The following is a 27,601-nucleotide window of genomic DNA, read 5'->3' as shown; positions in this document are numbered from 1 at the left end:
TTAAGCTGTTATCTATTTTATCAGATATAAAAACTTAACTTAAAAAATGAATTATAATGTGGTTTGTAAGGATCTAAACGGGCTCTTTGTTTCCAACTTGCGGTCAACGATGGAGTGCGCCGGCAGGGGAAGTCGAACCCCATGTTCGGGCCCGGCCACCAGACGTTGTCGTCGCTGCCAAGCAGTTGCTTATTGCTCCATCTCTCACCAGGTTGAGTGTATATATATATATAATCCTATATGTATTTGTATGAATCATCTGATTCTTTTACTACTACTTGATGAATGCTATAAAACCTTATGCTTTCCCAAGTTAAAATAGATAATTATCCCATGTAATTATAGTCCTAAAGTTCAGAATATTATCTTTTTTCTTTAAGCTCAATTAGTTTTATAGTCCACACTTTACTAAATTTGGACGTGATTTTTTTTTTTTTTTTTTTTAAATTTACGTGTTTAAGAACTAGTTAATGTACTCTCGGATTTATATGACATTCTTTTTCCATTTTGAAAGTTCGAAACTATTTGACATGTCATTCTCATTTCGATTAATTTTTGTAAGTTTGAAGAATTGAAATTCATGTAATGTTTTCTTTATCTAGCTAACTTTTTTTTAGTTTGAAACGCGGATCCAGGATTTTAATTTTATGGGTTCAATCTTAAGATTTTTAGTATTGAACCCATTATATTTTTTTTTTTAAAGTTAGGGGTTCATATCTACTATTTATTGCAATTTTAATAATTTTTTACACAAATTTAGGCTCCGCGACAAAAGTTTGGGGTTCAATTGAACCCCAACCTTGTAGGCTAGATACGCCTCTGGTTTTAAAGACTATTTATCTATTTATATATTCATAATAACCCTAAAAAAATTATTACATTACACAAACCCATCCAGAGGGATGTTTTGTGTTTCCAAATTATTAGTAGTCATATCAGTAGCATTCATGTCGTGCAGGACATTTTTGTTCCCATAGCTAGCTAGAACATTACAAGCGTGTACATTTATATTATCAACAACAGATGACCTCCATGGCGACCAGTTTCTAGTTTTCTTTCGACAAAAGGTGGAGGTCTTGCCATATATATTGGTTTATCGCCTTCAATTGGAGCATTAATGACCTGCATTCATAAATAATATTAGCAAACGTAATTATATTTTGCTCTATATATTTGATCACCTCTGTTGAGTCTGTCTCTATTTCCAGAGGTGTTAAATTATGCAACTTTGCCATATTGAGTCCATTAGTTCTGCTTGCATGGATGAATATGCATACCCACGTCTCATTGCTCTCACTATCCAGTCACCATGACTGTTTCGAATAAGACAACCAGAACCCATTTGAAGATTTTTTTTTTGAAGCTTGCATCAACGTTGAGCTTGTATCCTCCCTTAGCCGGTTTTTCCCATGTCACATGAATTATCTAGCTAATCTCTAACTACTACTTTAACAATTTTCTTCCGCTCTTGCTAATATAATATACATCAATAAGTTAAATTGACTTCCTTAAATCTGTGTCCTGCCAAATACCCTGGAACAGAGGGAGTACTATAAATCACAACATTTTATGATTAAGGATATTTAAAAGATGTTTAAATTTCTTAGTGAAACAATTATTTACGCCTCGAATAATAATAGTGTAACAACAGAGGGAGAATTTATTAATTTTGTTTTCAGATTTCACATGGGAATGTACACAAGAAAGAGTGTCAGAGGTTGGAACAGCAAATGAAGCATGCCAATGTTGTGAGTGATTTCCCTTTTACATTTTCTGAAGAAGCTACTGTACAGGTAAGCAATAAATAAACTTTTGAATTATTATTTCGATTCGTCCATGGAAGTGCTTAGGTAAAATACTTGGTGGTGCTTTTTAGGTGCGTGATAAACGGGAAACACGGTGTTCATTCTTGATAAAACAGGGAATTCACCGTGTAGGAATGTGGACGTTTGAATGTAGCTGTGGGGAATCAGCTGCTATATTGGATTGCTCAAGGTTGCTTACTGTTTTCAAGATACAATATTTTGTTTTTGATCTTTTCTTTCTTTTCTTCTTAGCCTTCTAATTACAAGCTTTATATTACAGTGCCTAAGAGGATACTTTGTCTGAACATTAGACAAAGTATTCCTTGCATTTTCAGACAAGGTTCTTTGCATTTTCCGTGTCTTTCCAAAATGAGGAATTTCAATTTTGATCTCTACTGAGTGCTGCTATGTGGATTTAATGAAATACTTCTAACCTGAACCATATATGGAATCTTATCCTTGATTTTTGTTATTAGGCTCATCAAAGGCTGGAACTTATCTAGTGCATTGTGTCCTTGTAGAGGTACTATGCAGTGCTTTAGACAGTTAATACATGAATACAATGGTCGTCTCTAATGCTAATTTAAACTATTGTACAAACGCAGAGCCACCCGCTCCATTAATAAAGCTTCTTAGTGGTTGGAAAGAATATTATGAATGGAGGTGCATTCCGCTATATTCTCCTGTTGCTTTGCTACTTCACTGGGTAGGTTAGCTGTACACATATTTTACAATTATGAGTTTGTAGTAGCCATATTTCCTAGGCGATATACTTCTTTGCCATTTTGTGTTGCAGTTTCTTCCATATGGTCATTCCATTTAAGGACATTATGCTTATGTGGTCTTTGATGATATGAGCAACATGTTGTATGAATTGTTTGAATCTATTGGATTGTCAATCTTTAGAGAAATCAATGGTGAAACTCACTGGCTCATTTGTAATGGTATCTTTCTGTTGATTTTTCCAGCCGATGACGCTGTATTGGTCTATTAAGCTGGCAGCTCAAGGGAACCTGATTCCTGAAATAAGTAATCAGCTATGCATACATTATTTAGGTACTCTCGTTTCTTTTGCACTTGGTACAGGGCTTTATCGACACTTGGATCTCATATCCTTTGAGCTAGCTTTTCAAGGACTCACAATTTGGGTACTAAGTTTGAGCTCTTTCTCTTGTTTGAAATGTGAAGGTCCTGAAAAAGAGCTTCATCAGCTTGCAGTTTTCAGTGAACTGCATGCAGTTTTTCCTGATGTTCGAATACATATTGATCTCGTGGGACCTGCAATTCCAGAAGAAAGGTTTGGTTGCCCACCTTTATTTCGTGTTTCTGGTTTAATTACTTTTCAATGCAAGCTCTAGTTAATTTGTATACGGTGAAAATCGGATTCATGCTAGACCGGTGAGACCGGGGATCGAGGGAAGAACGAAACAAGCACGAGCATGAAGACTTTCTTTCGGACCGGAGGTATTACACCAAAAGTGGTTGATCAGAAGAAAGCGGAGGAAATCGTTTGGTCCGGTTTATCTGGAGCAAATTCCTCGTCACAGCCAGTCCGGTTTCTCCAGGGCCGAGTTGATCGTGGCCGTTAGTCCGGTTTCTCCATGACCGAGTTGATCGTGGCCGTTAGTCCGGTTGATCAGTTACAAAATTGCCACGCGTCAAGACCATTCTGCCACATTGTACTGCCAATCGTACGGGTGTCAGACCGTACGGCCCAATCTTATCTTTTTAGGGTTTTCTTTAGAGAAAAGACATCATTTAACCCCTGAACTTGGCACGAAAACTCACTTTAGCAACTAAACTTAAGTTGTATTTATATGCCCCCTTAACAACTTTCATTTCAATTATTTTCCACCCTAAAAAAATAATACCACACTCACAAGGTGAGGTGTATTACACTCGCGCCACGTCATTGCCACATCGTTGCTGTCGCACCCTAATCTCCCTAGGGTGTGATGGGCACCCGACCCCACATCCGGAGCTTCCAATTTCAGGTAGCGGAACAAATATACCAAGGTTTATGTCATAACCTTCCACGTCATCACTTATTTTCTTCCATCGTATGTAAGGCCCATATAAAGGGTTTCATCTTCCTATGACTTGGCTCTATCGCACGATCTAAGACAGAAAGAAAGTCAACAATCCCTAGATGCCCCGTAGTCTCCTGTTTATAAATGTGGCGCGCTTTACACCATAAACAGGACTCTACCGGACACGACTTTGCAGACAATCCCTAGGACAGACCTGCTCTGATACCACTTTGTCACACCCGAATTCCGCTAGGGTGTGATGGGCACCCGGCCCCACATCCGAAGCCGAGCGAACCCACAGACCTTTGCGACACACATAATCTTAGTAGACTTTTTAAATCAAATAAAAATAAAATATATAATAAACTCTCAAAATATGCTTGTCCGATGCTTTCCAAATCAAACAGAATCTATGGTCGTACAGAATTTAACACATAATACAGAATGACATATCGGCTGATGAAGCCGCATACACAACTGGCATACTATACCCACGACTCTGTCTGCAAAGTCTCTAACATCAATCCAGAAAAGCATACATACAAACTCTGACTCGACAGCACTCCAGGAGCAAATGGAGCTTTGCCAACTCTGCTGGGACACCCTCTATAATAACTTCACATCACCTGGGTGTTACCTGCGCGGCATGAAACGCAGCCCCCCGAAGAAAGGGGGTCAGTACGGAATAGGTACTGAGTATGTAAAGCATGAGATACAATAAACAGAATCATAATCTGAGCAAGGAGTACGGAAAAGTAAGTACAATAACCGGAATATCAAAATACTTACTCACAAAACATAGGTAATGCATGTCAGAACATATGTCATATCCGGCCCCATTATGGGACACGGTGAACAGAACGTGGTCGCCACCCCGTCACTGGCGCCACAACACAGCATACTCCAGAGTAGGGAATAACTCCGTAACATATCGTATCATATCAGAATATGCACATATCAAACATATCAGATGGCCATATCATATCATATCATCATATATCAGAATGTGTGTGTACATGGCACAACATACTCCACAACCCATGTACATGTATACCTGCCCCCTCACATCGAGGCACGGCGAACAATGCAGTGGAATACGCGTGATAACATATCCTGGCCCGGGCTCAGTAAAGGAAGCATTGAGGCGTCCACGAGTGGAGTAGTGAGAAACTAAATGCAATGTAAAATACAATACATTTACAAAGACTCGATAGGACATATCGAATGACAAATCGTAATAATGTAATCGGACGATAATCATAGTAGGTGTATTTCGGATGTCATAGTGAGTTACGTAGAAATAATCTTTCTGGGATCGTTCTCATGTCCCAAAATAGTTTATAAGACTCAATGGAATATTTAAAATAATTATCATTTAGTAGTTAGAAGAATAGTTAAAACGTTTCCTTTAATATCGCACAAAGATAAGGCAATAATACAATAGGAGATGAATCGGGAATAGTGGGCCCACCTCGGGTCAACTGAGGTGGGGTACACAATTTACGTATGTTACACTTCATGACGTCGCTTGTGAGAGTTTTAAAGTAGTCGGGTCCTAGTTGCGCAAGTTCTAGGTGTTTAGGCAATTTTTCCACTATTCATAAAATAGTTAATTCAATTCTACTGAATGAAAAATGGGCAAATTTAAACGCGGATTCCTAAGAGTAGAGTCGTCCCCGAGGCTCGTACCCGAACCTATCACATCTAAGACATGCCAAGAGAAGGAAAGGTAAAGCTTTACATACCTTATTTGCCTTTTACGCTTATCCGAATTCAATTCCCGTTTCCTCCAAAATCTACAATTGGTCACAATTACCAAATATTAACTATAAGACTTTAGGACTTGAATCTTAAATTAACACTTTTCTACAGAAATTTGGGCAGCATCTCCCCTATAAATTCAACATCCTCGAGATTTTAACTTGGCCAAAATAACCAACAACAACACCAACAATCACTACAAAACACATTCTAGCATAAATAGTCTTCTTTCCAACATAGTGCGACAACTCCCAATCTAACTTCGCACTTCCAAACTAATATCAATGTTTTCATATCCATTTACTATTCAAGATCATTCCAATACAATTCGGAAGCATTTTATATTATTCTACAAAATATTTACAAAATATACAAAAATTCCACCAAAACCATAATTCATCCGAAACTTCTAATTTTCGACATAAATATTCATAACACATTTTCATCTTCCAATTTCATTAACAATGATCATAATTCGCACCTTAACAATTTCATTTTCATAATTACATAAATCCACCATAAAATCACAAAACTTCCCATAACAACTTAACAACCAACCTTTCATGCTAATATGGACTTACATCCCTCCAAATTCACCAACTAACATAATAATTCACATTTAGACTTCACTTCCATAATTACATAAAAACTGTTCACTGCCGGAATTATTCTCACAGAGACCTGAAATAGGAGCAGAGAAGAGGGGGAACAAGAAAAGAAAAAGAAAAAAGAAAGAAAAAAAAGGAGAGAAAGAGAGGGCTGGCCGGAAAATGGTGTCGGAAAAAGTCTCCGGCGATGACGTAGCTGTGTTCTGGCAGCGCCAGGAGCAGCTAAAAAAGGGGAAAAGGAGAAGAGAAGAAGAAGAGGAGAAGAAGAAAAGGAAAGAGAGAAAAAGTAGATCTGGTCGGAAAAGTGGCTGGCGTTACCTGGTCCCCGGAGTTACCTGGGCAGTGGTGCGGTCTGGTCGCCTGACAGGGTGGCGGGTGGGGTGGGAGGAGGGAGGAGGGAGGAGATGTTACCGTTGGAGAGTTGGATCAGAGGAGAGAGAAAACAGAAGAGAGAGGAGAGAGGAGAGAGGAGAGAGGAAATGAAATGAACGTTTTCAACAATTGTCCATACCAATTTGAACCATTTCCTTCCATTTCCATTACAAGGCTTCAACAACACAATTAATATAACAAATAAAAATGGTTCATTCTTCTACACACATACATACCCACGGCTTATATGTATATATATATTCATCATGCAACTTCCATATTTTCATAAATTCTTCTCCTTTCTACATTCCACAACATAAATAAAACCTTCATATCACATAAAAAGGAATTAATTCTTACCTTTTCTTCCTAACTTCTTCACTTGACCAAAGTGCCAAATCTACGAAACAAGCAACTTATCTTTCGGAATAACTATACCACGTTGTAGAGGACCCTTGAATTAGTAGGAATACCACAAGAAAATAATTTTTGGGACAAGATTTTGAGGGGTCAAATTTTGGAGTTCTTGGCCGAATGGCCTTCAACTCTTGCTTTTCTTCTTTTGTTTTTCTCCTTCTCAATTTCTCTTGAATGTTCTATGTGTAATATGATGATTAAATGGTCCTTTTATTAATTCATCACATGGAAAATTCACTTGGGCTTGGGTCCTTTTTATGGACCATGGCCGGATGGCCTCTATTGGGCCTCTTCTTCTCTTTTTTTTTTTGTCATGGGCCTAACCCGGTTGGCCCCGAGTTGAGCCTAGCCCACTGACCTTTTGACCTTAAAACGTTCATATCTCCTTGTACCGACGTCACCTGGGAACCCACGACCTATGGTTGGAAAGCTGATTCAATTATCTACAACTTCTATTTCTTAGTATTTTTCCAAATTCCAAACTTATAATACCGCTTATGAACTCGGATCATAAGCTAACATAAGGATAATTGGACTATGAAGGATAGTAAATGAGGAAACATTATAACACCAAAGGGCGATGGATATTCATAACATGATGAGCGAGACTGCAACACTGTAGATAAAATAAGAGTAAGGAACAACCTGTGGTCATATTGGATCGTTAAGTGAAGATTGCGTGTCAGATACATGGCTTCTGTTAAGGCGTGGTAACGAAACAATAACAGAAGAGATGACCTAGGAAGGACAAGAATAATAAGTTGGTACAGTGGATTAGGAAACTCATGATACGGAACGAGGACTCATGTAAAGACCAAGAAGTTCGATGATAAAGGAAAATAGGGTAAAAGATAAGGAATGGGCATGAGAAAAAGGACGACTATAAAAGGGACCCTCCCGAAGTATTATGACACCCCATAAGATCAGTTGAACATTCGAGGACGAATGTTCTAAAGGGGGGGAGAATGTTATACCCCGCATTTTCAGAGCATGAGCGTGACACGTGCTTCCTCAAAAAAATTGACAATCATGTTGCTACATAATTTAAACTCACGTTGATAGTGTTGTATCCCGTATTTTTGAACGTCGAATTATTTGTAAGATGAGGTGGGGCCCACACGTCAAGATTTTTTTTGGAACATGTGACAAGTTATATGAATCACATATGTAAAGTTAAACACAACTCACGAAGGACCCTTGGGCCAAATCAAAGTGGAAGCCCTCCAAACGAATATTTTTAGGAAAACGTTGTCGGGTGACCTGACTTTGAGGGGCAAAAATGGTATGATAAGTTTGGAATTTGGAAAAATACCAAGAAATAGAAGTTGTAGATAATTGAATTAGCTTTCCAACCATAGGTCGTGGGTTCCCAGGTGACGTCGGTACAAGGAGATATGGACGTTTTAAGGTCAAAAGGTCAGTGGGCTAGGCTCAACTCGGGGCCAACCGGGTTAAGCCCATGACAAAAAAAAAGAGAAGAAGAGGCCCAATAGGGGCCATCCGGCCATGGTCCATAAAAAGGACCCAAGCCCAAGTGAATTTTCCATGTGATGAATTAATAAAAGGACCATTTAATCATCATATTACACATAGAACATTCAAGAGAAATTGAGAAGGAGAAAAACAAAAGAAGAAGAGCAAGAGTTGAAGGCCATTCGGCCATGAACTCCAAAATTTGACCCCTCAAAATCTTGTCCCAAAAATTATTTTCTTGTGGTATTTTTACTAATTCAAGGGTCCTGTACAATGTGGTATAGTTATTCCGGAAGATTTGACACTTTGGTCAAGTGAAGAAGTTAGGAAGAAAAGGTAAGAATTAATTTCTTTTTATGTGATATGAAGGTTTTATTTATGCTGTGGAATGTAGAAAGGAGAAGAATTCATGAAAATATGGAAGTTGCATGATGAATATATATATATATATATATATAGCCGTGGGTATGTATGTGTGTAGAAGGATGAACCATTTTTATTTGTTATGTTAATTGTGTTGTTGAAGCCTTGTAATGGAAATGGAAGGAAATGGTTCAAGTTGGTATGGAAAATTGTTGAAAATGATTATAGGAAATTATGTGATTTTAATGTAGTTTTTATGTAATTATGGAAGTGAAATCTAAATGTGAATTATTATGTTAGTTGGTGAATTTGGAGGGATGTAAGTCCATATTAGCATGAAAGGTTGGTTGTTAAGTTGTTATGGGAAGTTTTGTGATTTTATGGTGGATTTATGTAATTATGAAAATGAAATTGTTAAGGTGCGAATTATGATCATTGTTAATGAAATTGGAAGATGAAAATGTGTTATGAATATTTATGTCGAAAATTAGAAGTTTCGGATGAATTATGGTTTTGGTGGAATTTTTGTATATTTTGTAGAATAATATAAAATGCTTCCGAATTGTATTGGAATGATCTTGAATAGTAAATGGATATGAAAACATTGATATTAGTTTGGAAGTGCGAAGTTAGATTGGGAGTTGTCGCACTATGTTGGAAAGAAGACTATTTATGCTAGAATGTGTTTTGTAGTGATTGTTGGTGTTGTTGTGGGTGTTGTTGTTGGTTATTTTGGCCGAGTTAAAATCTCGGGGATGTTGAATTTATAGGGGAGATGCTGCCCAAATTTATGTAGAAAAGTGTTAATTTAAGATTCAAGTCCTAAAGTCTTATAGTTAATATTTGGTAATTGTGACCAATTGTAGATTTGGAGGAAACGGGAATTGAATTCGGATAAGCGTAAAAGGCAAATAAGGTATGTAAAGCTTTACCTTTCCTTCTCTTGGCATGTCTTAGATGTGATAGGTTCGGGTACGAGCCTCGGGGACGACTCTACTCTTAGGAATCCGCGTTTACATTTGCCCCTTTTTCATTCAATAGAATTGAATTAAATATTTTATGAATAGTGGAAAAATTGCCTAAACACATAGAACTTGCGCAACTAGGACCCGACTACTTTAAAACTCTCACAAGTGACGTCATGAAGTGTAACATACGTAAATTGTGTACGCCACCTCAGTTGACCCGAGGTGGGCCCACTATTCCCGATTCATCTCCTATTGTATTATTGCCTTATCTTTGAGCGATATTAAAGGAAACGTTTTAACTATTCTTCTAACTATTAAATGATAATTATTTTAAATATTCCATTGAGTCTTATAAACTATTTTGGGACATGGGAACGATCCCAGAAAGATTATTTCTACGTAACTCACTATGACATCCGAAATACACCTACTATGATTATCGTCCGATTACATTATTACGATTTGTCATTCGATATGTCCTATCGAGTCTTTGTAAATGTATTGTATTTTACATTGCATTTAGTTTCTCACTACTCCACTCGTGGACGCCTCAATGTTTCCTTTACTGAGCCCGGGCCAGGATATGTTATCACGCGTAATCCACTGCATTGTTCGCCGTGCCTCGATGTGAGGGGGCAGGTATACATGCACATGGGTTGTGGAGTATGCTGTGCCATGTACACACATTCTGATATATGATGATATGATATGATATGACCATCTGATATAATACGATATGTTCCGGAGTTATTCCCTACTCTGGAGTATGCTGTGTTGTGGCGCCAGTGACGGGGGGCGACCACGTTCTGTTCATCGTGTCCCATAATGGGGCCGGATATGACATATGTTCTGACATGCATTACCTATGTTTTGTGAGTAAGTATTTTGATGTTCCGGTTATTGTACTTACTTTTCGGTACTCCTTGCTCAGATTATGATTCTGTTTATTGTATCTCATGCTTTACATACTCAGTACCTATTCCGTACTGACCCCCTTTCTTCGGGGGGCTGCGTTTCATGCCGCGCAGGTACACCCAGGTGATGTGAAGTTATTATAGAGGGTGTCCCAGCAGAGTTGGCAAAGCTCCATTTGCTCCTGGAGTGCTGCCGAGTCAGAGTTTGTATGTATGCTTTTCTGGATTGATGTTAGAGACTTTGCAGACAGAGTCGTGGGTATAGTATGCCAGTTGTGTATGCGGCTTCATCAGCCGATATGTCATTCTGTATTATGTGTTAAATTCTGTACGACTATAGATTCTGTTTGATTTGGAAAGCATCGGACAAGCATATTTTGAGAGTTTATTATATATTTTATTTTTATTTGATTTAAAAAGTCTACTAAGATTATGTGTGTCCTAAAGGCCTGTGGGTTCGCTCGGCTTCGGATGTGGGGCCGGGTGCCCATCACACCCTAGCGGAATTCGGGTGTGACAGTTGCCACGTCGTTGCCATGTCAAAAATTACCAACACTTCATTTTTTTGTTTTTCTTTTATTATTTTTTCTCTCTTTCTTCTTCTTCTCCCTTTTTCTCTTTCTTCTTCGTTCTCCTCATCCTCACCCTACTTTAGCAACCACTACGCCGCTGCTGCCGCCACCGCAAAAAAAAAATTATTATTATTATCAGTCCAAATTGGACAAACTGCCCTTAAAAAAAATCATCACCATCATCTCCCCACCAAATTTCATCCAATTCCTTCTCAAATTAGTTCCACTTACACTCAAATTCGTCCAAATTGATTGTTTTGGTTGTTATTGTTGGCCATTATTAGTTTGAATGAACCGCCCTTAAAAGGATAAAAAATCACCAACACCATCTTTAACCCACACCCACAACCGCCGCCATCATCTCCCCTAACAAATTTCATCCAACTCCTCCTCAAATTAGTCCCATTTACACTCAAATTCGTCCAAATTGGTTGTTTTAGTTGTTATTGTTAGCCATTATGATTATTATTAGCAAACCCATTTATTCCATAACTTTATTTTTGAAAGAAAACAAAAATCAAAATGAAGAAACCAAAAAATGAAAAGAAAAGATTGATGAGAATATAGAGAGAGGGATTTGTGGGCCGGGGCTGTGGGGTGAAAAAGAAGAAGAAGGTGGTGGGGGCGGGGCTGTGGGGTGAAGAAGAAGGTGGTGGGGCGGGGTTGTGGGGCGTGGCAACGGGGGAGGGGGCGGCGGGACTGTGGGGCGTGGCAACGGGGGTGGGGGGCCAGGGGCTATGAAGAATGGGGAAGAAGGAGAGGATGAAGAAGGAGGTTGAAATTATGGGGCCCATCTTTTTTTTTTTTTTTTTTTTTTTTTAATTGTATATTATTTTTTAATTGTATAATAATATATATATATATATATATATATATATATATCAGCGGGTCCACTTTTTGTGTTGTTTACTCTCTTAATTTTTTTTTTTGCCACGTCAGCATTTGGGGTGGAAAAGAATTGAAATGAAAGTTGTTAAGGGGTATATAAATACAACTTAAGTTTAGTTGTTAAAGCGAGTTTTCATACCAAGTTCAGGGGTTAAATGATGTCTTTTCTCTTTTCTTTATTCTAAAAGGGCTTTCTTTATTCTAAAATGGCATAGTTACCATTTAAAAAAAAAAAAGGGGCTTTATGTTGTATGCAAGGCCCATAAGGCAAAAATATAAATAGGGGGCATTTCCCTACTTTTAAGGGTTAACTTTTTGGAATCTAGAGCATTGTAATAGCAAATCAAAATATTATTTCTCTCTTTAGTCTGAATCTGTGGAGTATTATTTTTTAGCTTCACTCTTCTAATGTCACTTTACTTAATCGTCCATAGCAACATATGCAACGTATTTATCCAAGTTATTAACGCATATATTCATATCTACAAACCATTGTACACGAATCCATATATATATTCCCTCAAAAACCAAAATAGATTAAAGTTTGTCCACATATCCTATACCTCTCTTACAAATTCAATTGATTACCTAATTTCGGAGTAAACAGTTTGGCGCCCACCGTGGGGCTAGGATAATAGTGGTCTTTTAATCTTTGGCTTCTCTCTCTTACCCGTTAAGACTAAAGAATCTTTTGTTCATCTCTGTGGAAACGGACCTAAATGACAAGCAGTGGACAATCTGGTCACGACAACAACAACGAGATTGTGGCCGAAAATGAGAACAGTGGGCTACGGGGCTTACCAGCAGATCCCATCGACCCAAACTCCGTTGATTCGAGGGAGGGCCTCAACCGGCAGAACACCGTGAACCAGGAGAATGCCGCCCAGCCGGCCACTGATCCCTTAAATACTCACAATTCAGTTACTTTGTCCAGTGCACAAGGTCGGAAAGTGCTAGGCACCCCGGATGATATTAACTTAGTTTAATTTTTGAAATGTTGCAGGAACAGAGAGCAGCTATTGCCGAGTAAGGAGTCGCAATAGCCCAGTTACAAAGCAAAAATGATGAAACGACCCCGGAGAGGACGGAAGGTGTTCCTCCCGAACCCAGAAGGGACGAAACACGGATGATCGAGAGTAATGGGTTCGGAGCTGGTTCGTCCACCGAGGTTCTGAGAATGCTCGAAACATTGGCGAAGCGGGTAGACTCAACTGAGAAGAGGGTGGAAACATATAACTCTCGGGTGGACCAGATTCCGGTGGCTCCGCCTATTCTGAAAGGACCGGATTCGAAGAGGTACATTTAAAGGCCTTTTCCTCCTAGTGCGGCTTCGAAATTGATCCCGAAGAGGTTTAAAATGCCGGATATCCAGAAATATGACTGCACAACGGACCCGCTGGAACACGTGACTTCATACACCTGTGCCATAAAAGGCAATGACGTCAAAGAGGATGAAATTGAATCCGTGTTGTTGAAAACGTTTGGGGAAACTCTGTCGAAGGGAGCATTGACTTGGTACGACCATCTGCCCGAGCATTCAATCACTTCTTTCGAAATGCTTGCGGATGCGTTCATAAAGGCTCATGCCGGTGCCAAAAAGGTGCAGGCTCGTAAGGCGGATATTTTTCGTATAGCCCAAAGGGATGATGAGTTATTACATGAATTTGTCAACCGGTTCCAAAGGGAACGAATGGAGCTCCCTCCGGTTCCGGAGGAATGGGTTGCGCAAGCTTCTACCAAAGGACTTAATCCTCGAAGCTCGACGGCCTCGTTCAAACTAAAAGAAAATTTGCTGGAATACGAGGCTGTGACCTGGGCTGATGTTCATAACAGGTACGAATCAAAAATTCGGGTAGAGGATGACCAACTTGAACTCCCTCCCCTCGGGACCTGTAAATATAAGCAAAAGCTCAGAGAGATCGAGGAAAAATTACGAGCCGGAGTCGAGACCATTGAGGGAAAGGTACAAGCCGTACTCTCATTCAGAAAAGCCAAGCTTCAGGACGGAAAAATCGAGGGTTGGTCCCAGCCAATTCTCCAGCCGGGGTGATAAACGGACCGAGCCACCATCGAACAGCCGAGGCCTGTCATTTAGAAGTGATGTCGGGAGCTCGGCTACCAATAGAGACCTGCCGAGGATATCGGAGTACAACTTCAGCATCAATACCACGGATCTCGTCTCGGCCATAGGTCGTACCGTATAAGCAAGATGTCCGAGACCATTGAGATCAGATCCCGGTCAACGGGACCCAAACGTGATATGTGAGTACCACAGACCCCATGAGCACGGAACTGAAGACTGTCGCCAATTGAGGGAGGAGGTAGCCCGGTTACTGAAAAATGGTCACCTTCGTCAATTCCTGAGTGAGCGAGCTAAAGGCCACTATAAGGAAAGGGAGTCAAACAAACGGGCTGAACGGGTGGAACCTCAGCACATAATCAACATGATAATCTGGGGTATGGATGCGCCTCGAGGCCCGGTGATGAAACGGACAAAAGTTTCCATTGTATGTGAGAAGCGCAGCCGAGATTACATGCCCGAAGGTTCCATCTCCTTCAGTAACGAGGATGCAGAAGGCATCATTCAACCGCACAATGATGCTTTGGTAATTTCTGTTCTTATTTTTAAATCACAAGTCAAGCGTATTTTGATTGACCCAGGTAGCTCAGCCAATAGTATCCGGTGGAGAGTGGTCGAACAACTGAGACTACTCGATCAGATCGTACCTGTGGCTCGAGTACTTAGTGGGTTTAATATGGCGAGTGAAACCACGAAGGGGGAAATTTCTTTGCCGGTCAATATTGATGGCACCATTCAGCCGACGGTGTTCTATGTCATCGAAGGAGACATGAAGTATAATGCTTTGCTCGGTAGACCATGGATACATAGCATGAGGGCTGTACCATCGACATTATATCAGCTGCTGAAATTCCCAACACCGGAGGGGGTAAAAGCCATCCGAGGAGAACAGCCCGCTGCGAGGGAGATGTTTGCGGTTGAGGAAGCGCCACTCATTCCCAAAAAACCGGATCCAAAAGAGGACGAACCAATCGGTGGCAAGGACTCTAAATATAAATAGCAACTAAAGTATACGGGTTCGACATCGGAGCAGCAGGAGTCGGACCCGGGGTATGAAGAAGATGATTTCGGTGTACCTAGGTCTTTCGTCTTATCGGATGACTCGGATGCAACCAAGTCTACAGTGGAGGAGCTGGAGCAAGTCGTCTTGTTCGAATATCTACTAGATAGAAAGGTATACCTGGGCACGGGGTTAACCTCGGAGCTCAGGAACAAGTTAATTAAGTTTCTTCAAGCTAATGCCGATTGCTTCGCATGGTCCCATATAGATACGACAGGTATGCCACTGAAAATAACAACTCACAAGCTCAGCCTCGATGGGAGATTTCCCCCGGTGAAGCAGAAGCGGAGGCCTATGGCAGAACCGAAGCACGCCTTCGTAAAGGATGAGGTAAGGCTCGATTTGGGAGGTAAAATACCCGGATTGGCTGGCTAACGTAGTGGCGGTGCTGAAAAAAGGTAATAAATTTAGAATGTGCGTTGATTATAAGGATTTGAACAAAGCATGCCCGAAGGATCGATGCGACGGCCGGGTATGAGATGTTGAGTTTTCTCGACGCTTACTCCGGGTATAACCAAATCCGGATGCACCCGGAGGATCAAGAGAAAACATCATTTATTACCCGGTACGGGACTTACTGTTACAATGTCATGCCCTTCGGATTAAAGAATGCGGTGCAACTTACCAACGCCTAGTTAATGGGATGTTCGAAGAGCAGATAGGAAAAACAATGGAAGTTTATATTGATGGCATGGTTGTCAAGGCCCTGGAAACAAAGGACCATTTAAAACATTTGCAGGAAACCTTCGATGTGCTCCGTAAATACAATGTGAAGCTTAACCCGGAGAAATGTGCCTTCGGTGTCCGGTCGGGCAAGTTCTTGGGTTTCATGGTGTCCAACCGAGGGATTGAAATTAACCCGGACAAGATCAAAGCAATCGAGGATATTGAGGTGGTAAATAACGTCAAAGGAGTGCAAAGACTCACCGGAAGGATTGCAGCGCTGAGTCGGTTCATATCGAGGTCTTCGGATAAAAGCCACCGTTTCTTCTCCTTATTAAGGAAGAAGAATGACTTCGTTTGGACACCGGAATGCCAAAAAGCATTGCAAGAGTTGAAAAGGTACTTGTCCAGCCCACCTCTATTGCACACACCAAAAGCGGACGAACAATTATTTCTTTATCTTGCCGTATCCGAGGTAGCAGTAAGTGGTGGTTTTGGTCCGAGAAGAATCAGCTACGCAATTCCCTATATATTATGTAAGTAGAACTTTAGGGGATGCGGAGACCCGTTATCCCTACCTTGAAAAGTTAGCATTGGCATTGGTAAGTGCTTCTAGAAAACTCAAACCCTACTTTCAATGCCATCCGATATGCGTAGTGACTACTTACCCTCTCAAGAATATCATGCATAAACCGGAATTGTCAGGTAGATTAACTAAATGGGCTGTAGAGATTAGTGATATGATATCGAATATAAGCCTCGGACGGCCATCAAGTCCCAGATCTTGGCCGATTTTGTGGCAGACTTCACCCTGGCTATGGTCCCTGAGGTTGAGAAAGAACTTCTGCTAACCTTGGGAAAGGCTTCGGGTATTTGGTCGTTACACACGGACAGGGCTTCAAACCTCAAAGGCTATGGACCCTGAGGTTGAGAAAGAACTTCTACTAACCTTGGGAAAGGCTTCGGGTATTTGGTCGTTACACACGGACGGGGCTTCAAACCTCAAAGGTTCCGGGCTAGGAATCGTGCTTAAAACTCCTGCCGGGGATGCCATTCGACAATCCTTTAGAACTATTAAATTGACTAACAATGAAGCCGAGTACGAGGCTATGATTGCAGGTTTGGAATTAGCTCGGAGTATGGGGGCCAAAATAGTCGAAGCAAAATGCGACTCTCTCTTGGTCGTTAACCAGGTGAATGGCGTCTTCGAGGTCAAGGATGAATGGATGCAAAGGTATCTGGAAAAAATCCAAGTGATAGTACACCGATTTAGAGAATGGACCGTGCAACATGTACCCAGGGAGCAGAACAGCGAGGCCGATGCATTGGCCAATTTGGGCTCTTCAGTCGAAGGGGAAGAAATTAATCCCGGCACCATGGTACAGTTAATGAATTCGGCGATAGAAACCGGGCATGCTGAAATAAACTCGGTGGGTCTAACATGGGATTGGCGCAACAAGTACGTCGACTATTTGCAGGATGGAAAGCTTCCGAATGACCCAACAGAATCACGGTCCCTAAGGACAAAAGCAGCACGATTCTGCTTAGTGGACGGCTAATTGTACCGATGGTCTTTCTTCGGGCCCTTGTCCAAGTGTTTGGGTCCCGGAGAAACTGAGTACGTTATGAGAGATGTCCACGAGGGGACCTGCGGAAATCACTCCGGTGCAGAAGCTTTAGTTTGAAAAATTATCAGAGCCGGTTATTATTGGAACCGGATAGAGGAGGATTCGAAGAATTTTGTACGGAAATGCGATGGATGTGAGAGACATGCCCCAATGATTCACCAACCCGGGGAGTTGCTACACTCGGTGATGTCACCTTGGCCCTTCATGAAGTGGGGAATAGACATTGTTGGTCCACTGCCATGGGCACCGTGTAAGGCCCATTTTATTTTGTTTATGACTGACTATTTCTCCAAATGGGTTGAAGCGCAGGCCTTCGAAAAGATTAGAGAAAAAGAGGTTATTGACTTCATATGGGACCACATTATTTGTCGTTTCGGCATCCCATCCGAGATAACTTGTGATAACGGTCCTTAATTCGTTGGCAGCAAAGTTAATGATTTCCTCGAAAGGTTGAAGATCAAGAAAATTGTATCAACCCCGTATCACCCAAGTGCAAACGGACAGGCAGAATCCACAAATAAAACAATAATTTTAAAATCTAAGGAAAAGACTTGAAACATCGAAGCATCACTGGAGGGAGGTGCTCTCGGAGGTATTATGGGCTTACAGAATCACAGCAAAATCAAGCACGGGAGAAACACCTTTCTCGTTGGTCTACGGGGCTGAAGCCCTCATCCCCGTAGAAATTGGCGAACCGAGTTTCCGGTTCAGATACGCCACCGGTGAATCAAACGAGGAGGCCATGGCCATAAAACTCGACCTCACGGATGAACTTTTCGAAAATGCGTTGGTCCGAATTGCAGCCCAGAAACAGAGAATGGAAAGGTACTACAACTGGAGGGCTAAAGGTGCTACAACCGGAGGGCCAATTTTCGACATTTACAAGTTGGGGACTTGGTGCTTTGAAAAGTTACTTTGAACACTAAGAATTCCAACGATGGTAAGTTGGGTCCAAACTGGGAAGGGTCGTACAAGATAACCGGGATAACGGGTAAAGGGTCGTATAAGCTAGAATCCATGGACGGACAGCGGTTGCGCAATAACTGGAACGTGGCGCATTTGAAGAGATATTACTGCTAAGGTATGGACACTTGCCCTTGTGTTATATTTTGCTTATCTTTCTTTTTCGCAGGAATTCAAGTACCGGATGAAGCTAGGTGCTAGGTCTGAAAACACGTGTTGCACTCTTTTCCTTAGTACGGTTTTGTCCCAAAATGGGTTTTCCGACAAGGTTTTTAATGAGGCAACAAGTATAACGTGTTACTTGGTAAAAATAAAGTTAAGTGTCCGGAAACTCGGGGGTATATCCTACGAGTGGGACTGGATAGTGCTTACCCGATCATGCAGCTCGGATAAACATTAGGGGACTACTATATCCACATCGAGGCTTACCCTGGTAAACAGAAAACGAAGCAGCTCAACAAAGTAGAACGTCGTTGGGTCCTCGAAATTTTGTTTCTCACCTTCGTCCAAAACCGGACTATCTGTATTAGGTTTCGATGTAAGGACCAAACGATCAGAATGAATCATGTCCACTTAGTATTTGCTACGGCAAAAACAGAAGGAAACGGATGAAATCCTCATATCATGTCCGTACAAATACTTGCAATACAAAGATTATTGAAAATTCGGATTATTGCTTTTCGGATATGTCTTCTTGTTAAACACCCTACCCCGGTGATTACCGCCGAATTTCGGCATTGCTTTATTCAAATACCCTACTCCGGGTACTACAGTCGAAATTCGACAAAGGCAACAAGGTCACATTGAACCGAGCCAAAATCTTTAACACCTTCGAATGGGGATTGCTATATCAGAATTTGCTAAGGCTGGGATTCAGGTGTCCGAACTTAATCCATGATAAATGAACTGGCGAAAAAATATTGGCCCTAAAATGCCTATTGTGATTCGGAGACGTCTGAATTCACAGAGCATAATTAAGTCCCATGGGCAAACAACTTGATCAAATCCCTGGACAAATTATACCGGACAAAGTGAAAAGCCGATAACGAGGCATAATTCCAAAAAATATCTCCGAGCAAAAGTCATAATAAACACAGATCAAAGAATAAAGAAAATCAACAAGGAAAATGCGCATTCCATATATGTGAGTTTTTTACACCTGAAATTCCTACGAAGATAAAAAACAAAAAAACAAGCCAAAAAGGCAAAGACAAAATAAAGGCTAAGTGCAGGCCTGATCTATCCGGTGCAGCTGGATCCAGAATGCTCGGATAATGTCTGCTCGGAATCTTCGGAATCAGTATCGAGGGCTTTCTTGGTTTTTTCCTCGGTCCTTTTGGCTTCCAGTATAAAGGCCGGGAGATCCGCAAAACCATGTTCGGCTTGCTCAAGGGTGGCCCTCCGGGACTTCCACCGTTCATACTCCACCGCAATCGTGGTATGAGCCTCGGCAGCCTCCATACTCTTAAGGGCTTCTGCCAAATCGGCCTCAGCCTGGGCAAGCTTGGCCACTAATTCATCTCTCTCTTCATCGAGGATACTTTGGATTTGAGTGGCCGACTCGAGCTCGGCTTTGAGAAGGTCATTAGCCTCGGCTGTCTCCTCGAGTTCAGTTTTCAGCTCGTCGCATATCCGGGCCCTATCCTCGGCTTTTTGCTCGAATACCCTCATCCTCTCCTTATACTTAGCATTCTCGGATTCAAGCAGCCGATGCCTCTCGGTCATGTTCACGGCATCAGTCTTGATCGAGTCAAGCTCCCCCCGGAGTTGAGAGATAGTGGCTTCGAGTTCACCAAGCCTTGAAGAAAAACGAGCATTATCTTGGCTAAGGCCGATCTTGTCCTCTTCCAGAAGCCAGTTCTTCTTGACCATCCCGGTCAACTCATCCTTTAACCGAAGGTTTTCGTCCTTCGCTGTTTCGAGCTTGGGTTAAAGGTTGGAAAGGGCAGCAGCTCGCTCGGTTCAACTGATCCTCCTTCACTTGCAAAAAGTGTTGGAACTTCTCCGTTTCCCGACCCTGGGCGTCCAGCTGGCCCCTAAGGTCGTCAACCTCTTGCTGAGCACGGATGAAGGCTTCATTGACAAGCACCACGTTCTGTGAAAGAAACGAGACATTAAACTTGGATAAAATGAGAAGGAAAGGTTCACATCGAATTATGGAAAGATAAGCTAATAAGCTTACCCGGTTACCCGCGTGCATGCCCTCGTTAATAAGACTCTGCCAGGGGACCCCGGTCATCTTCCGCTTATCCGAGTTCGAGACGAGGGGCCTTAGGTAGCTTGCAACCCCTACAGGACGCGATAAAAACTGCAGTCCTCAGGGACGGTACTCACGACCGATCTTGCCCTTCTAGGTTTCACACTCGAGGCCTTGAAGATGCGCACCAGACTATCTCTTGCACCAGTTTCGGTGGATCGGCTAGCTGCCCTCGTGACTCGAGGGATAGGGAGATGTCCGAAACCGGTAGCTTCCCCGGTAGCAGGAGGAGTATCCGAGAACATATCATCAAAGTTATCTGGCCTCGAAGCTGGAGTTAGGGAAGTCGGAGCAGCCTCGGTAGAGGCAGGACCTCAGAGGTTGCAGCAGTTTCGTCACCAGGCAGTGGACCAGCATCCATTGGAGCCTCGATCTCGGGGACCGGCTCAGCCCTCTGATCGGCTTCGGCAGCTGGTGCATGCCCGGACCTTCTGGTCCTTTGCAGGGGGGTCTCCTCGGATGAAGCATCACCTGAAATGTCAACATATTCAATCGACCTTAGAGGAATTGGGTAAAGAACTTCTTCCCCACCTGTGTGCAATGCCGGAGCTGACGGTCCTTCCCCGGCTGAAGGAAGTGGTGGAATGGTGGTATCCTCCTCCGGAATAGAAGCAACAGAAGGGGTCACACCGACCCTCCGAACGAGGAAATCGGGCTCCGTTTCATCTCTTAGAGTCCGAACGACGCTTCTTGCCCTCTTCTTTGGTTTCTGCCCTTTGTCCGAGGGCTTTCTCTGCCTTTTTTGGCAGCAGCAATGATACGGGATGTACCCGCTGAATCAAATTCAGGAGCCGGCGCAGCTGGCTAGGCTGCTGGCTCTGGTCTGGGTTCCACCGAACCCTTGGGTAAACCTGAATACCGAAGAGGTTATGAAAAAGGGGAAAGGAAAAGGTAGAAAATGCGATAAATTCCGACCCAAGCATAGTATTACTGTGGTTTTGAGCGACCCATCGGCCACGCGACAGGAGTCCCCATGTCCGTGCTTTATGGGTGTGTTGGCTAAGGAGAGCACCAACCCATTCATTCATGTTCCGGACAGCCGGAGTTATCCATGCCACGGCTGTGGCATGGTATAAAGAAGGCGACAAATCGTGTTAATACGAAAGGGAAAGCGTTTGACAAAGCATTCAAGGCTAACTATTAAAAGAATTGAGAAACTTACGATTATCATTCCACCTCTCCGGAAAGGGCATATAGTTGGCCGGAATAATGTACACGGTCCTCACCCGGACGTAGTGCTCTAGCCAACCCCGGTCTCTGTCTTCATCATATTCGAAAAGATCGGGTTCCGGCTTCGCTTGTGGAGCTTTATCACATCCCCTCGGAACAACCTCGGGGAATATAATCGGATGAAGTGAGCCATCGTAAACTCCTTCACGTTGTTGGCCAACAGCCGGAGGCAGGCCACGGTCCTCCAGACTATCGGACCAATCTGGGCCAAAGTTACATTATATGTCTTGCACATATCCAAAATAACCGGATCGATTGGGGGATCGAGCTTGAGTGTAAAAGGATAGGTGTAAACGTACAGGAAGCCCTCTCGATGATCGGTGATCGATTCGTCGGGTCCGGGGGAAAACACTTGCACCGGACGGTTATCCCATCCGCAATCATCCCGGACTTGATCAAGTTTGTCCTCGGTAATGGACGATGGATACCGCCTTACATCAAACACTCTATCAGCAACCGGAGAAGGCTTTTCAACTTCAAACTCCTTGTTATAGTTGGGTTTGGACGGTACAATGTCCAAAGCAGTGGGCTCAACGACGGTTTTTCCCTTGGGTTGTGAAGTTGGCTCGGTTCCTTGGGAAGAAATCGAGGGAACATCCTGGGAGGTGATTTCAGTGTTGGCAGACATTTGAATTAGATAATGAAAAAGGAGATTCGGTGAACTCGATGAGGGAGAAGGAACAAGTTACAAAAAATAAGAGTGAAGAAGCAGTTGAGAGAAAATATCAAAATGACAAAGTGAGAGAAGATGCAAAGTAGCACTTTCAGTCAAAAGAACGACAGTAGAAAAGTTGACAAAGTTGGTCTTTTTATGATCGAAACAAATAGGAAGGGGGATGATCATAATCAAAGAAGAAAATTGGAGAGAAGGACGATTAGTGAGTGAAAGAAGTGAAGAGGGGGAAGTGAAAATGGTAAAAAGAGGGGGTTAAAGGCCTTATATAGGCATGAGGACCGAGACGGTTACAGATCCCAGCCAATCGGGGGATGCCACGTGTCCCACAATTAATGAGACGTGATTTGAAACGACGTGCGTTACGGCGGTTGCCAAAGTTGGCCGTTCGGGATGAGACACGTAACTGATGGCAGAGGGACGTGACGCAACTGTTCCCGCCAAAATGAAAAGATAAGAACGAGCTTATGGAACTACCAATTTCGTGACTCATCCACTTCACGTTACTCCGGTAAAACTACGGTCCGGAAAGTGTGGGGACTATCTGTATACGGTGAAAATCGGATTCATGCTAGACCAGTGAGACCGGGGATCGAGGGAAGAAAGAAACAAGCATGAGCATGAAGACTTTCTTTCGGACCGGAGGTATTACACCAGAAGTGGTTGATTAGAAGAAAGCGGAGGAAATCGTTTGGTCCGGTTTATCTGGAGGAAATTCCTTGTCACAGCCAGTCCGGTTTCTCCATGGCCGAGTTGATCGTGGCCGTTAGTCCGGTTTCTTCATGACCGAGTTGATCGTGGCCGTTAGTCCAGGTGATCAGTTACAAAATTGCCACGCGTCAAGACCGTTCTGCCACATTGTACTGCCAATCGTACGGGTGTCAGACCGTACGGCCCAACCTTATCCTTTTAGGGTTTTCTTTATTCTAAAAGGGTTTTATATTGTATGCAAGGCCCATAAGGCAAAACTATAAATAGGGGGCATTTCCCTACTTTTAAGGATTAGCTTTTTGGAATCTAGAGCATTGTAATAGCAAATCAAAATATTATTTCTCTCTTTAGTCCGAATCTGTGGAGTATTATTGTTTAGCTTCACTCTTCTAATATCACTTTACTTAATCGTCCATAGCAACATATGCAACGTATTTATCCAAGTTATTAACGCATATATTCATATCTACAAATCATTGTACATGAATCCATATATATATTCCCTCAAAAACCAAAATAGATTAAAGTTTGTCCACATATCCTATACCTCACTTACAAATTCAATTGATTACCTAATTTCGGGGTAAACATAATTAGCATACGAAATTTACAAAGTTATCTCTATACAACTTACAGCAGGAAAAGAGAGTAATCTCATTGTGAAATCCATGTACTATTTCTGCGCTTATAACCTATTCGCGCATGGAACATTATCAGATTAGAGACACTTAGTTCTCATTCTGCTGAAAGGAAGTAACTTCCATTGTTAATTCTTGAAAGAATCTTAGCTGCGGGAACAGGGGGTCGTAAATTGATGGCTTCTGGAATAAAGAAGTTCAAAAAGAAATTACCCCAAAAAAAGGGTTTATAAAGAAATATTAACTTGGGAGGCAATATATGTTTGATATAGCGCCCTTGTTTGGGCTCTATATCCCTCAATCATCTTCAGTGAATAATGACTGCTACACATATAATTTTTGCAGATCATGCTAACAGAAAAGTGGTTAGAAGTAACGGGATCCTTGCCAGTTTACTACACATGATCCATCATTTGAATCCCCGGTATCCTGATAGCGTGTGTTCTGTTGAACTGTATAATACATCACGTTCACACTAACCTCCAACTTTGTTTGATTGTATTTTTCAAAAGTTCATCGGTGTCTTGTTTACCTTTGCAGATTATTTATAATCACATTGCTCTAAGTACCTTTAATAGATCATCGTCATTTGCTTTTTAATGATTAGGAATGGTGAGAGAATTGAACTTCGTGATTATGCTCATTGTACAGAGACCTACTGCAAGTGTAAATGTTCGATGGAGAGTTTTGGCCCAATGTCATTGCAAAGTGGATCTTCAGCCATTACATTGAAGCTTCATGCTGGCTATTATCATGATAGTTATAAAGATCTTATGAAGGTCAGTCAAACAGCATTTGTCTTTGCCATATGTTTCCTCCTTTTGTTGGGTGTTACTCAAATGTTGTCAGCTTTGTCAGGGTTCTCCTCCTAATCTAATTATTGCACCAAATGCTGGTGTCGCTGCTTACAGAAGCTGGTTACAAACCGTAGTAAGTCTTTTCTTTCCAATGCTTGATTTTCAGCCTATCTGGTGCTTGGTACTTAATATCAGGATAGATATGAGATTCATATGTAAGTTTTAACCTTTAGAATTTTGTCGACAGTGCATGGGACCTTTCAGAAAGCTTGCCAGGTCTGGTATTGCTAAATGTTTCTTTGCTGTTTTCCTTTTTCATGCAGGAGCTGATAAAGGAGATCACAGTGCCTGCATTTTTCTCTGATTACTGCGAAGAAGCTTGTAATCTGGCGATTAGTTGCATAACCTCAGTGACTGAGGCTTCTCCTACCGTTCCTGTTAGTTTTTTTTTTTTTAACTCAACCATTTTTTTCTTTTCAAATTTTGCCCTTAAAGATGTCTACTGTTCTAAATCGTTTCGTTATAATTGAACTTGTTTCTTGCTTGGCAGATTCAATTAAATCCTTTTAGGCAACCCCGTGCAGTAGAAGACAGTGCCCTCTTTCTTCCATGCTACTCAAATTGTTTCATCTTTGGGATTTGAAGTAGCTTCTTAAGAGTATCTCAAGGATGTATTGGCTTGACTCTAGTAAAACGTCATAGCAGATTGAGGAGTATAACGTTAACCACCGGAGAGTCGTCTGCAGGTTACGCAGGCAAAGACGACTAACTTTGGAAGTGGAAATGAACCTATTTCTCCTATTCTGGGGTCCTAGCATAGCGAAATCAAGGTTGATGATAAAGTTAGTGCAGTTAGAGTAAGACATAGAGCATGTAGTAATGGTAGATGCAAATTATTTATCCCGTTTTTACCTATTAGGACAAATTGACAATTCTCTATGTGTACTTTGGCCCCCAGTAAGTTTATTTTCGTCCCCTACTCGGCCACATGGCCAGCACATTTCAATGTACTTTGCTTTTTTAATAGCAGGGTGCGGAGCTGGGTGGTGCAACCGCGCAAGGGTTTAATCGAACCTGCTTCGTCAGAAAGTTGTACTATATATACATATAAAGTAATTTTTTTTTATAAAAAAATATTGAATCCTTTTGACTTGCCGTTGTGTTTACTTCTTTAAGTTTTGAATGTCTTAGTGAAAATTTTGGATCCTCTGCAAAGTGCAGAATAATTAATAGAGATAACAGTGAGGATGAGAGTCCAAGTAAACATACAGGAACGTGCACTGACAAAAAGAATTTCAAAAGAGAATTCAACGACGTGCTAGTATATTTTAACTTCCAAGTCTTTTTTGAAGTTCAAGAAATAAATAGTTTTTAGCAGAATGGAGTAACAAGTAAACATGGATCCCCTTTGAGGTATAGAGTAACATAAAGAATTTAGAAGTCTTGGAAGAAAATAGCTTCTGCAAATGGAATAAAATGTTACATTTCGATTTGGAGTGGATATAGGGAATCGAAACGAAAAAAATGAAAAATGAAGGAATGTAACTCTAACACAAAATTTTCATATTTCTTTCTGAAAGAAAATACAATCTACAAGAACATATAGTTGTTCTAGGATTCTCCAATATTTGTTTCACTAGTCGATAGTCTAATTACATGTTAAGAACACAAACTACACCATAAATATCCACAGTCTATGACGTATCTGAGTTACAGAGAAGAAGATTGCTTCATGAACAAACTAGGAATCTTCCACATTTCACATAAGAAGTTACTTTTCTTCTTCTGCAGAATCCTTTTTATTGTGTTGAAGGGATACAACTTTTAGGGACTTTTTTCAAAAGTTGTGTCTTTTTCCTTTTGCCATTTTATTTAATAAATAATAATATATAACTCATTATATATATTTATTTATATGAATACGAATCCGATTGACTCACATGGGTGGCCCGAATCCGATTTCCAACACTTTCTAAGATCGACCATGCTAAACGCTTTATAAAATCGAGCATCAAAAGTTCATTTTGTTTTTGAAAATCTGATAAGAAATCGTTTTCTAGATATACTAGACGGCGTATGCCCGTGCTGCGCACGGGCCCAACACTTTGGATTATAGTGTATCTATGTGTATGTAGTTGTGTTTGGGTAGTGATAATATATATATATACTATGTTCAAAATACGATTAATATAACATTGTAGTTTGTGCTCCGTATCCAAAATTTTATTATATTAGTGTTTAATTTATTAATACTTTTTAAAAGAGAAGACTTATTTAAAAGGAAACTATTTTCCTTTCTTTGAGATAAAATAATAGCAATATTTAAGCATCAGTTGATACTTTGAATTTTAATTCGATTAATTTAAAGGTGTAAAATATTCTATTGTTAATGTATGTAGATTGGACCTAAACAATACTTATTATTTTTTATCAGATTTTAATTTGGATAATTCTAATTCAAATTATTAAATTAATTTTACATGTTTAAAACGAAACAAAGTAGAAATTTGATTTTCTATTTAAACGAAGAACTACTATTTTTTAATTTTTGATAAATATTCTTGGTTTAGCTCATTTTAATTGTCATGTTGTCTTTTGCATGATTTTTTAAGGAAACGTCAATTAGAATTATAATTTGATTAATTTACCTTATTAATTATTTGATCTCCATTTAATATTATTTTTTCTTTTATGACATCAATCTCTTTTCTCATTTATTAGAGTAAGAAT

General features: G+C 41.1%; 1 protein-coding gene across 4 annotated transcripts; it reads left to right on the top strand.

Annotated features, from left to right (window-relative positions):
- Nucleotides 1-26,023, top strand: LOC132641428 (uncharacterized). Of its 4 annotated transcripts, none has more exons than XM_060358424.1 (11): nt 1-211; nt 1,680-1,793; nt 1,877-1,995; nt 2,282-2,328; nt 2,411-2,511; nt 2,774-2,861; nt 2,994-3,102; nt 24,682-24,853; nt 24,924-25,001; nt 25,195-25,308; nt 25,422-26,023. In XM_060358424.1, exons 1-11 carry the CDS (start codon nt 47-49, stop codon nt 25,512-25,514), a joined length of 1,200 nt encoding a protein of 399 aa, XP_060214407.1. In that variant the 5' UTR covers nt 1-46; the 3' UTR covers nt 25,515-26,023. The 4 variants fall into 4 exon arrangements, with proteins under 4 accessions (XP_060214407.1, XP_060214406.1, XP_060214409.1 ...); XM_060358423.1 differs by having other exon boundaries at nt 3-211; nt 24,924-25,004; XM_060358426.1 differs by having other exon boundaries at nt 4-211; nt 24,933-25,001.
- Nucleotides 26,024-27,601: the final 1,578 nt, after the last annotated feature.

This window comes from Lycium barbarum, chromosome 5 (assembly GCF_019175385.1).
Source record: "Lycium barbarum isolate Lr01 chromosome 5, ASM1917538v2, whole genome shotgun sequence".
NCBI classification, from domain to species: Eukaryota; Viridiplantae; Streptophyta; class Magnoliopsida; order Solanales; family Solanaceae; genus Lycium; species Lycium barbarum.
Note: the sequence above shows the minus strand (reverse complement) of the source record. Positions and strands in the feature narration are given on the sequence as shown.